The sequence below is a fragment of the Pinus tabuliformis genome, chromosome Q (genome assembly GCF_031772625.1).
Source record: "Pinus tabuliformis cultivar Carrire ecotype Pingquan chromosome Q, CPIR1, whole genome shotgun sequence".
Taxonomy (NCBI): domain Eukaryota; kingdom Viridiplantae; phylum Streptophyta; class Pinopsida; order Pinales; family Pinaceae; genus Pinus; species Pinus tabuliformis.
Window position 1 is genome coordinate 1184594425 of NC_142296.1, and position 13205 is coordinate 1184607629.

A 13205-nucleotide genomic window follows, 5' to 3' on the forward strand; every position below is an offset into this window, starting at 1 on the left:
CCGCTTCGGGCCTTGGAACTGGGGGGGGGGGACGCTTCCTGCAACATTGTCCTTTTCTTTGATAACTTTCAACTTGCTTTGACGCCTTTCTTGAAACTCGATCCTTAAGTGTCTCTTTGATTAGATGCCCTTCCTTTGGCTTCAGCACCTTAGCTTTGATACCCTGTTGAGAAATCTAGGGCATTAGTATTAGGGGATTTCTCTTTTATTAGTGATTGCTTGTGAATGGTTTTTACTTCTTTAGATTAGTATCTTCTTCACGTTAGTTTATTCATGTTCTTTTTCATCAAACAGTAACCAATGCATGAACATAAATAGACAAGTGACACAGCATGTAGGCATGAGCCAAGGCCAAAACCTCTCACTCTTTGAGAGGAAAACCTGTACAAATTCTTCTTATAGAGATTCCAATTGACAAATACCAATACCAAGACCCTTGACCTAATAGCCACTCCAAGACCAAGACACGGGTCCTCTTCCTTCTCTTCGATTACTCCTCGGTTTCTCCTTCTTCAGATCTTGCACCATATGTGATGACATTGAACTTGTCAAGAATACCAGACTTCTCCTTCTCCTTATCCTGTAGAATTTCTCTATGATTGATACAGTTTCTCAGCAATTGCACTTTTATGGTTCTTTGCTAAGTTATTGGTTTTCTCTGTGTCATGGATGTATGGTCCCAATAATGTATGAATGGTGTTGATTCTATCTTCAGTTCTATATTTATATATGGCATTGTCTATGTATGGTGTCGGTTCTATAAATGGCTCAGCAACTCTATTATTAGTGTCAGGCTTCAGCATTACTACTCCGTTGAATTCGATTATCGTAGCATGGTTGGCTCTGACACAATCTCATATGTGCTATTCACTTTCAGTAGCCCTAGGCTCATAAATATTATTGTCCATATTGTCATCACAAGTTCAGGTATATATATGTGTGTGGATTCATTAATATTATGTATGGTCACGCCCGCTCAGCATTATCGATGGTTCCACAGCAGTTAGTGTTTTGCTTGGTTTTGATATAGAGCATAATCGATCCTGGCTCTAGAGCAATATTGATATCAGCACTATAGCAACATGATGTATCGTTAACAATGAACCTTGTTCACAAACAAAGTTGTGAACAAATCATATATAGACAGTGAGAAGCCCGTTCGTATTTGTACCTCTCTATTGGTCTTTCGATGACAATCTAATAGAAGAAGTGCATAGCACTGTGGAACAGTTTCTTTTGTGGCTACCCTCATCACCATGAAATCAGAAGTGCCTTAAATAAGCAGGTGCATATCAGATTCTATGTCTCATCAAGTACAATAAGCAAGAGACTCTGATTTTTGTCATCAAGGTTACATTAAGATTAATGTTATAAGACATGAACACCTGAATGTGAAAGAACCCTCCTTATATTGGATCAGTTGTCTCATATGGGAAGATCATTTTAGGCCAGATGATCACCTTAAGAGGGAGTGATAAAGTCCCTGGATTAATAGCAAATGGTTACATTCTCGATATTCAAAGGAGCTATGAAGTTTGGATACAGCTATTGATGTTGTCTCTCATTTGTAAATTATATGCCTTGATACGAAGACAATTTAAGGACAGTTTCTCATTAAAATAATATGATTCGTAGTTCATCACAGAAAGTTGTTGGACTGACAGTATCTAGATGGTAAAAGCACATCTAAGTGTTGTATCTCTTGAGGTCCACCTTTATATCTACAAAGTGGATGAATCTCGTGATGAGCAGGCTGCCAAATGGGCACTTAGCACTCTGGAAAGACAAGCTTAGGCTCGTGGTCTCCCTAAGTAGAGAAATTCTGTGTTTGAGTGAAAAGAAACTAGTTTTCAGTTTTCAGATTGTGCACTATAGCAGATCAGAATTTCGTGGATTTTCCACAGTCTATTTAAGGGTTAGTGACTGAAGGATTAGATCTATTAACCAACTCACTTGATTGAAGATTACTATTTTGTCTTATTTTAGTGTGTTTATAGGTTGGTGACCCTTTTAGGCTCAGCAATATGACCAACTACATCACGTTACTTTTATCAATAACCATGAGTAGCAACCATGTAAATAAAACTTTGGATACCAAAATAAATTCATCCTACCCATATATAGCAATTGTGCCACTAGGAAAAACAGCTGTAATGTTGTCAATTCAAAGAAAAGAAACAAGTCATTCACCAGCAAAAGTAGATGTGATTTGGCTTGAAACAAATTGGCAAGAAGGGAAAATAAAATTCATAATCTAGCATGGGAAGAAATTAACTTGTCATTAAGAGAAAATGATAAAGATGTCTCTTAATTTATAAATGAACAAACACAGAAAAAATAGAAAGGAGTGGCACCAAAATGATAAATAAGTAACAACAAAATTGGGCTAGCCGTTAAAAAAGACAAGAACGCAACTTGAAAATTAGTGGGATTACCCTACAAAATAATTGATAATAAAATCAAACGAATCATCATCTCTAACCAATGCACAATGTGAATGTCAAATTAATTATCATGGTAAGACCACAGGTAATTGCATGGAAATACATCCCCCAATACGACTGTTTCCTTAATTTGACAGAAAAAACTGAAATACCACCCAAATTCATAAATACAACTACACCATAGAGAGAAACCTTTGTGCATGGTATAATGGTTGGTAGGAAGTTTTTCTATTTGAATATGCCTATGCAATTTGACCTTCAAATTATTAAGACTTATTTATAAACGTATAATTTGAACATGACAAGTAATCAAGCCCCATAACCCCTAATCTCATATTTTGAAGATTCAAATTTATCATGTGAATGGGAAATGGGATCTTACAAACAGTTTCACTTGCCACTTTCTGAGGGTTTCTAAGGCGGCGAGGTCGCATGAAAGACTTTATGCCAAGACAAGGCAATAGATGATCCAATACATAGCCAATTTCCTCCAAGCACTGCACCATTATAGTATAAACTCATAACCATCCTCCATACCTGCTAAAACATTAGCTAGAATTACCATCATCATGTACTATTTGAGTAAATCTTTCTATGTTAAGTGTAAATCTTTCTATGATAAGTAATGTGAATTCTCATACATTGCAAAACTGAGTATCTAGAGATTGACGAGCTATTTGTACAACATCCAATACATAAAGAAACTATAGTAGTCACAAGTGGAACAATCCTAATATCACTGAGGATATGTAAACAAAGTGCGCGTATAGCATGCTAGCAACCTAATGATTGTAAGCCTTATAATCATTCATCAACTTCAAGCATAGGTTAACAAGAAAATCTACCTAGACTTCATAGTGAATGATGCCTTCTAAAGAATAAAATTGAAACTTTATCAACATGAGCATATGAACAGGGCAGACAAAGCAATGAACATTTTTATATTAAACTATCTTGAAGTTATTAGATGTAGCTAGACAATTAGAAGGAGAAGGATTCAATCAACCAAGTCACCACATGGAATAAATTTATAAAAGCATTATTAGTTATTATAAAAACCAAACACACAAAAAACCAAGAAGAAAAGAGAACTTGAAAGATAAATATTTCTTGAATTACTTCAATGTATTAGAAAGGAAGTCCGCCATTGTCTCTTTATAGAAAAGAGATATATAAACCCTAGGGGCATAAACCCCAAAAGCATAAAACCTAGATACATCAAAACGCTAGGTTCATAAGCCCTAAAATTAATGTTCTTTAAGTCATTGTCACAACAATAAATCATAAAAGCATAAATTAAAGTAATAGTCAAAAGTGACTTTATTATTATGCCCAATCTAAATGACCTTTAAATTTTAACATGTCTAACATTCTCCCTTAATGGTCATTCTAGAAAATTCATTGAGTCACTTTCTATTTTTTCTTTTTTCTGTTTTCTTTTTTCTTCACAATTGCTGAAAATTTCTATTATATTTAAAAAGCACTAAGCTGAGGGATCAGTGTGATTACAACATATTCATATGATATATCCATCATAACAGGTTGCCAAGAACATGATCAGAATATACAAATTCTCTTCAACCATTTCAAGTGTTTTATGAATAATTTTTCCAAACATAGCGGAGAGGCTTCAAGGTTTTCCAAAATTTACCTAGTAAAACACAAAATTTGCACAACATTTTTTTAACATTTTGCGTTACCCATTTGGAGGTTGATCTATAATATCCCAAATTGAAATTTACAGCAAATAACAGAGACATGTACAAGGAAGCAACAATAGTAAACAAATTCCAAGCATGCACATCAAAATACACAAGAAACTGAGCCAAACAATTGAGCCATTTTATTAATTAATGGGAATCTGAGTACATAATGAGTAAGAACAATGCAACTTGGGTTTACTATGCAAGATATGCAAACCACAGGTGAAATCTCGCTGACCCAACTGCAGGAATGGCTTCAAACTGATAATGAGCATTGCCCAGAAAATATGCTAAAGGCTGCAAATGGAACTAGAAGTTCTGCTCAAACTATTGCCCGGAATGCTCTGAAATTTCAGCTCTGAACTCCTCTCCCAAAACCCAATAAAACCCATAAATGGTTTGGGCTGAATCTAGATGATGAAGAATCACTCCAAGGTGGTGCAAATGGCTAACTGACTAGCTATACGCTCCGTTACCCACCACCCAAGGGTAGTATGCATAGGAGAAAATTTTCTCCTGGATGGTACTCAGCCAACAACCGACAGTGCCTTGCAGCCACCAGATAGCTCGAAATGCCATTATTTCCGCCACCTTAGCCAACCATGTGGTCCCTCGCCCATATGTTATGATCGTATGTTTAAAGGTGGACCTATTGACCCCGAAGGTATGGCTTTTCATTGGCGTAGTTGAGTGATTTTGCTTACTTATCATGGACACTTTTGGGCATGGATTGGTGGGGGGATTTGGCGGAAAGAGTGGGCTAGGTTTGTACTCTTGTCTCCTCTACCCAATTTGGTGGTAACCCTTGTATCCTAGTCCCGTGGGATCTCCTTTACTAGCCACTTGTTTAACCCCGTTATTGAGCTTGGAGACACCTATACATGCCAGAGCCCACTATGGAAGGGTATGCCACATGAAGTGCCCACTTGATTCCATGATTTGTAAACTCTTTTACTTGATTATTCTAATGATTTGTTGTACTAGAGGGCATCGAGATGCATTGGATCTTATACAGGATTGCAAGTGGGTCTCCATTTGGGTTTGGTCTCCCTGTACGAGGTCCAAGCCCTCAAGAGGGCCACATTGGCACTTGTAGGGTGAGAGTAGAGAACCATGGGTCTCCACCATAACAAAGAGCACTTCATGGATCCCCAGTACCATTCAGTGATTGGTCATGTTCCACCTTTTTGGATGAGGACGATGCTCCCGGATCACCATGCCCAACTAGCTACACATTTATACCACACACTTGGCAAAGGTTCCAGGGTCCAGATGAGGATGTGTCTCACTGCAGGAGAAAAAGGGAGGGCTTATATCATCATCCTAGCCCTTACAAATGGTTTACAGGCATCACTGATCCACTTGGAGACCCATAAGAATGTCATTGTGCCCCCACACCCACTTAGGGACACCACATGTGACAAGATTGGATACCAACCCCTTTTTCACTATGTTTGGAGGATATTCTCGCACATTGGCACACTTTGGACTCCATTAGGCTTCTCAATGGCCCAACAACTCATCATGTTTACTCTTTTGCCCTCTTTAGAGGCTTTGAGCTATCTTGGTGGGCTTGTCACCAAGGAATGTTATTGTTGCACATTATTTTATTATTTGGAGCTCAATTAAGCCAATTAGGCTATTCAAACTTCCTTATGGATTGTATAAATTGATGAGAGGCTCATTCATTCCTCTCATCATCACTTGGATTGGATTTGTATCTCTTGAGAGATTTTCACACTTTTTGCTCGGATGAACTTTTTGAAGTTCCTTGATGCACTATGTTGTTTGGATTTTCGCTATTGTCTTTGGAGCTTCTTTTTAATGCAAAGTTGATGAATGGATATACTCTCTCTCTCATGTGAGTGAACCTAATGCTATTCATGTTATCTTATTCGTCAAATGCATGTATATTGTCATCATTATTCTTGTATGGGTTAATGTAATGCAAAATTCTTTTGGGACCTTGAATAAGTGATTTAATGCATGCATTGCTCATTGAGGGATTGGGTGAATGTTTCTAGAGGCACCTCTTATAGGTTCAAAGACCTCAAAACTTCATCTCTTTGGCAAATTTGAAGTATAAATCTCTAATTACCTAGTTGTTGCCCTTGAATAGGCTACCGAAGGTTAATTTGGGCTCCTTAGCTCACGAAATTCCTTGATCTAGGCGTATCTTGACTCCATTAAGCCCCCTAAGCAAGGAACTAATCCTCGCATCCTCTTGATGGTTAAATTTATGTATTTTCTTCGCTCTTCCCAATTCTAGGCCTAACCTTAGAGGGTCACCTAGGGCATCAATTGGATTCCTCTGTAGCCCTCCAAACACCTCAATTTTTGGTCCACTACTGCATTGGGATTTTCTCTAAAGTTCCTCCAAGTTTGAGGCAAATCCAACGATGAAATTCCGAGATATAGCAAGCCCTAGCCATAAGACCAATTCTTGCCCTAGGTTGATTTGGGTTAGTGTCCTCACTTGGATCGTTGCATTCAAATCTCAAAGGAAAACTTGTCCTTTGATCCTATTCTCTCCCCTAATTAGGTCAAGCCCCTCCTTGGTTGATCAATTCCATACCCTTGACCTAATTTGGGTCCACGTGGGTTCTTTGTGGTCTCACAACTCTACAACTCAAATTCCACAAGGATTACATAGAATCCAATTTTTCACAAAGATCCTTAAGCCTAGGAAGCTCCTTGTCAAGGCATATCCTGCAACCCTAGGTCTAGGTATCCTCATAGCCCTTCTTAGAGAGCCAATCACCTTGCTTTCAAAGCAAGCAAGCCAATTACTTGAGCCTCTCTTGTGAATAGGATTTAGGAATCACTCCTCATCCCATCATTGACCTATTCATCCTTGTGATTCCTCTCATACCGAGACTCCTCCCATTGGTGAAATTCCGTAAAGAGCAAGGAGCTTTAGCTGAGGTGACAATGGGTTATCGCTCCATTATTGCTCCTTAACCTATTAGTCACTCTATAGAACCCCTGCTAATTTGAGCAATAACACGCCCTACTAGATTTCTACCTTATATATTGCTCAGACAATTCTATGAAATTAACCCCAGCCTCTACACACCAATCCCAACAAAACCCAGAAAGGATTTGGCCCAATTCTGGCTAGCCCGAATGACCCCAAAATGTGTGAATCCCTCTCTGGCAGGCTCTGTGCACAACAAGTGAATAGTCTGCTAAAGCCTCCAACAAATCGACCACTGACATGCTCCCAAACTCCTAGGAAACAAGCCACCTCCTGCTCCCGCTCAAGCGTCAGCCAGTAAATCCTGCGCTCTGCCAAACTGAAGGAAATTCAACCCAAACTCTAGCTTCAATTTTTGCCCTGCAAAATACTCCAAAACTTTAGCCTCAGTTGTGAAGGATGTCTCTGGAAAATCCTGGAATCTCCATCCAACTATAGTTGCTCCAAATGGGTAATCTAAATTGTCTTTTGTGCCCAGGTAGCTCACAAAGCTAGGTAAATATTCTGCAATAAGCTCAAGGGAAGCCCTAAATTAGACTCCCAAACTTCCTCACTAGAGAGACACTCAAAGTTCTCCAAAATGAGGGTGAAATTTTTGCTTGGAATTTCTGTGTTAAAAAACACTTTCCTTCTTGTGCTAAACAGCGCCAAGAGAAGTTGAAAGGTGAAATGTAATAGTCAAAAGATGATTAGCAAATGAGTCCATCCTCCTTCTATAATTTCTCCTCGTTCTTCTAAACTCCCTTTTTAATTATTATTTTATTGGTGGGGGCCGGGGCCATTTTCCACTAGGTGAATTTTGTCGCCAATCTTCAATAAAATAATACTTGCCACCCTTCTCCAAAATAATATTTGCGCCTTTTAATTAATATTACCAAAATTGGGGATATTATAGTCCTCCCTGCCAAAAATTGCTTGTCCTCAAGCAATGCCCGAACAAGCGCTTCCCCTCTATATTGACCCACCCCTGTCACTGCAAACAATATCGGGGTCCCAAATGTGCCACTAAGTCACCTTGAACCTGTGCACTATCTTGTCATAAATGAATCCCTCAATCCCAGTGTCCCGAGTCATCCTACTCAATGTGGAGAACTCCTTGCACCACAAGACACAATCACCCAAGACACTATGCATATTGCCAATAAGTAAAGCTCCATGATCACGTGGAATCCCAACCAACTCTTGAGAGGCTGCCCTGTTGAGGAACCAATCTCATGCACTTGAGTAGGCTCCTAAAAATGCAATCCAACCCCCGTGGAGATGAATCCTCGCCTGCCTGAACTCTCTGTGATCTTCTCTTGTTAATTATTTTGCCATACTGATGTAGTGCCTCGTGTTTTCTACAGGTCACTAGGGAGCAAAGTGCTCTCTGTAAATAGTTCACCCCTATGGGTCGCTGGATTGTCAAGCCTTGAAATGCCAAGGTCCCATGCCAATCTCAAAGGAATGCCACCATGTTGACATTGTGTCACTCTGACTATAACTGACGGCCTAATGTGCCCCTACTCTATCCTCCTCTCTTGGAACCTAAGGGCAAAATAACTCTAAAGACCAAACACATCTTGCACAAACATCTCCACGATGTCAAAGCCTACCCATCCAGAGTTAACCCTGAACCTACGGAGCAACACCGAAACCATACGATGAAGGCCTCAACCCAAGCGTGAACTAGATCACTCTCTGCCATGACCCTGCTCATCACGAGATACAGTGACCTACCAACCAACTAAATCCATGGATCCCATAGCCACATCTGTTGTGGCATAGCTCTGACAACTGTTGGAATCCATCCAGGCTTCGTCTCTAGTCCTTGAGTGCAATCAATATATAGGCTCCATATATCATGAACTAATTTGATGCATGCTAAACTACCCTAAACCTGCCACTGCGTAGTATCGATGACGACTGGAAACCACATGTGGCAAATAGCTACCCCCTGAATGCAACCAATAGATGGGTATCAGATACTTGCAATCGACTCAATGTATGTTGATCTATCCTGCTACTGCAACCCTCACCACTAAGTTTGTCGTCCACACTCTCGATAATGTGCCAATACAGTGTCTAGAGCCGGGACACCCACTAGAAAATTGCCTCAGTCGCACATGGAATCCTCCGCTCATGCAGGATCTCGACATGCCCTGCAGGAAGAGTTGCACATGTCTCCCCCATGACCAACTCCCCAAATGTAGGCTCAATGATGAACGGTATGCCACTTCTAAAGAAGATCACTTCATCCCCCAACCAGTCGCTGTCAACTCGCGCATCGACCATGCTCAGCCACTGGATAATCTTTATCATGCCCCTAAGGCACTGACTCTCACAGCATCGTCTCAGGCAAATCCCCCAAATCTTGTCATCCACAATGTGGGTTTGGACCCAGTGTTCCACTAAGTTTACGGGACAAGAGGACAGAAGAGCAGGGAAACGCAAGAGCAGCCTATGCAAAAGCTCCCCACTAATTTTTAGGAAATGTGGGGCGACGTCGGGATCTTTAACACAAGGGACCCTGACAAAAATAGTAAAATACTAAAAAATTATAAATATATCATTGAAATTTTATAATTTAACTGTCTTTATCATTATTTAACACTTACATCATGAGGGATAAATCAATAAATCACATAACTGAAAGAAAAAGAAAAAAAAGGGGCAAGTAGAACAATGTTATTTTTCATGCTACCAAACCATTACTTTAATATTATTATGATCTCGCAATCTGCTATCAATGGTCATGGATCTATCAGATTATATATATTTATCACGAAGTGGTGAAAAAAAACAAAACACGAGTCATATCATTTAGATTATGAAGTTGGCATCATTTATGCCATTAGTTCATCTGATTCTCGGAGCATGCTAAGGGCTAATCCATACCCGACCAACCTCCATTATTGGTGATAGAATTCAATGAATGAACAAATCAATTTTAGTTAGAAGCTCAACACGCCTCTGCAAGTGGACCTCATCATTTTCTGGACACAAAGTACAAATTCATATTTCATACACTCCAGACCATACTGTAACTAACCCCTACCCGCCCATTAAATTGCTCGGCGACAAAATAGCATGTGAGCCTGAATTTGACCTCGAATTTTTTTGGAAACACATGAAACATTTCCTCTTTTGGGAGGAATCATCCCTCTTTCAAGTTTCCTCGCGTTTCTGTTTTTAGGGGATGTGGAGAAACGTACCCCAGATGTCCCCACGTCCCTGGAGCGCAAGGAAGCGGGGGAACGCATTTCCCGGGTGGGGGGACACGTCCCTTTGGAACACTGTTTAGACCAGACACAACAAGGCTCCCCTCAACTATACGTGGTGCCAAAGAGTGGAAGATGCATGCATTCCAATGGGTATCATCAAGAACCTGTGTGGATGCTCCTGGCCCATCCCATAACCAATCTGCTTTCCCAACCTGGATATGTCCACCTCGATGGCATGCCTGACATCCTCATCAATGAATCTCCCTACTAGTATCACTGCATATAACCCTGTATCCTCGTGCCCCATGGCATACTGCTGCACCCAGTTACACATCTCTGTGCACCATCGGACCCTGCTACATGTTGTCGCATCATCCAAATCAGCGAGTATCCCTCGTGTATCGATGTGTCCATCACTCTATGAAGAAATACACTGTAATGTGAACCGCACCTCCTAAACCACGATGCAACCCTACACACCACTGCGCACCTCCTAAACCATGGTGCAACCCTACACACCACTACGTACCTCCATGCTCCTTTGCACACTGCTACGCACCACTACATACCCTAATACACGCCTATATATTATGGTCTAAAACTGCATCCATAAGCATCAACTCGTATCCTGTCAGGGTCGCCATCTCCACTACCACCTCATTTAGCCTCTGAATCACCTCCTCCAACTAAGATCTGAGGAATCCAACTTCATTTTCCAATCTTCGAAAATTGAACTTAACATTTAATATATTATCCATGAGCATTGAAAGATCATGATGCAAAGACAAGAGTTTCGCCTCTAAAATTATGTTTGTGCCTCCCTAAGTCATAGCTTTAATGCAATCCAAAGCGGAAGAAAATTCCAATCCTAAAGGGCCTCCAAAAGGGATACCCCAATTCCAATTTAAAGTTGTTGTTAAAACACAACCCCCTTGGACTAAAGAAGAGTCACTTCCCAGAGTTCTAACACTCCACAGAACCAAAGCACCCTGAGTCAGTACAACAAGCAAGACAAGAGCCAAGTCGAATTTGTCAGTTGACATAAATTCTAGGTTGGTGAGACTGATTGTAATTCTCTGGACAACGGAGGAGACGACCCAAATGACGACGACATGACATTGATGACTAGAGATTCCACTGTATAGAGCACCACCAATCACAAGTGAAAACAAAAGGTATCTACCTTTCCCAGGGAGAAAAGGAGCCCAAACATGTTCCACCTTCCCCCCAGAGCCATACATGCTTCACCATGCAACAGGATTCATTCTATCCCTATCTTTGATTGCATGCAAAGAACCAAACACTCCAGCTTGACTAGAGTATTTTCCTAATTCTCCATGCAATCTAGCACACTCCTCCCTGTCAAGGACTAGCTTGTCTAATGCTGCCATATACCCAACTTGTACCTCTGAATCTATATGGGGTTTGATCCTAACCCCACCCCCTGGTGCAAGTTTTCCCAACCAAGATGGATAGTAGTATTTTGGCATAAGGACATACACCAAGGCATGTAGAGGAACATTAATTTTATCCCACCATGCACACACATATTTGTGAATATGATCAAACAAGATGGGGTCTTTCGGTTGAACAATATCTTTTATTTACCCCAACATCTTATACATCTGCTCATACACCTCCCCAATCACCAATGCATTTGCATTGTGATTTTATGTATTTGATGTAAAGAGAAAAATAAAATTATTATTGTTATTCTTGAGGCATTGGTTTCATGCTCAAGGTTATTTGATTTATAGGTCAAGCACCCATTGAGTGTTTCTAGGGCTTGTCTTTGAGTCAACAAGTCATAAAGATTCATTGTCATGTATGGAAGACCCTTTTGGGCATGTTACATATTGTAAAGAAAATTTATTTGAGTCAAAAATAGAGTCAAAGACCTTGTCAACGAGCAAACAACAAGTCGGCCTACATGGAAGATCAAGTTGGCCTCATGGATGCAATTTGTCGCCCCAGAAAGCCTATATATAAGAAGGAACTCAACCTATTTGGACACACAACAAGCAAGTTCGATCTCCTCAAGAAAGAAGTTGGAAAAGGACAAAAAAGAAGATGAGCAAGATAGAAGTTTTGGACCTCTCTCTCTCTCTCTCTCTCTCTCTCTCTCTCTCTCGTGTTAGGGTTTCTACAGTTACTGGGCAAGACGAAATTTTGAAGTTGCATCAAAGTTGTGAAGCTACATCTAGGTCGAAGCTGTGAAGCTGCATCTAGGTCGAAGCTGTGAAGCTACATCGGAGTTGTGAAGTTGCAACTAGGTCGAAGCTGTGAATCTGCTAGGTCCAAGTTGTTGAAGAAGTTGTTGGAAGGTCAAAGTTTGTTGCTAGAAGTTGTGTAAGGAAAATTCATCAAGAAGGAAGGTTGACTTGGTCTTGGAGGGGTCTTGGTCAAGGGTCATAGGTCTTGGAATTCCTCAATTGAAGTTCTATAAGAGAAGAGTTCTTGCAGGTTTTCCTCTCAAGAGGAGAGGTTTTGGCCCTGGCTGATAGCCTATATCTTGTGTCCTCTTGTCTCATTGTTCTTTATTGTTTGGTAGTTGTTTGATGATAAGAACACAATGATAATCAATTTGAAGAAGAAGCTAATCAGGATAAGTAATAAGATATCACAAGCAATTATCAATTTAAGAGAAATCACAAAATCTAGCTGCCCCTAGATTTCTCAACATGGTATCAGAGCTAAGGTGACAAGACAAGAAAAGGCAGCTTGTAGAAGGACCATCGAAAGAAATACTAAGAAAGGTCAAAGGCATCAAAGAGGACATAAAGAAGGGATACACAAGGACTGCGCAATCTAAGGAGCATCAAGGAGGACCATTCGTCACATCACAAGGATCACATAATCACAACTCAAAGAGAAGAAG

At 40.3% G+C, this 13205-nt stretch overlaps 1 protein-coding gene across 6 annotated transcripts in view; it reads right to left on the reverse strand.

The window, feature by feature from the left end:
- Window positions 1–13205, reverse strand: part of LOC149223922 (calcineurin B-like protein 3) — a 431721-nt gene that overhangs the window by 384790 nt on the left and 33726 nt on the right. For 4 of the 6 annotated variants that reach the window (XM_089385966.1, XM_089385962.1, XM_089385963.1 and 1 more), the window contains exon 3: window positions 2827–2981. In XM_089385966.1, coding sequence (XP_089242092.1) covers window positions 2827–2950 — 124 coding nt within the window. In that variant the 5' untranslated portion in view covers window positions 2951–2981. Of the gene's footprint in view, window positions 1–2826; window positions 2985–13205 lie in introns of all 6 variants that reach the window. The other 2 variants (XM_089385964.1, XM_089385967.1) reach the window with 2 other exon arrangements.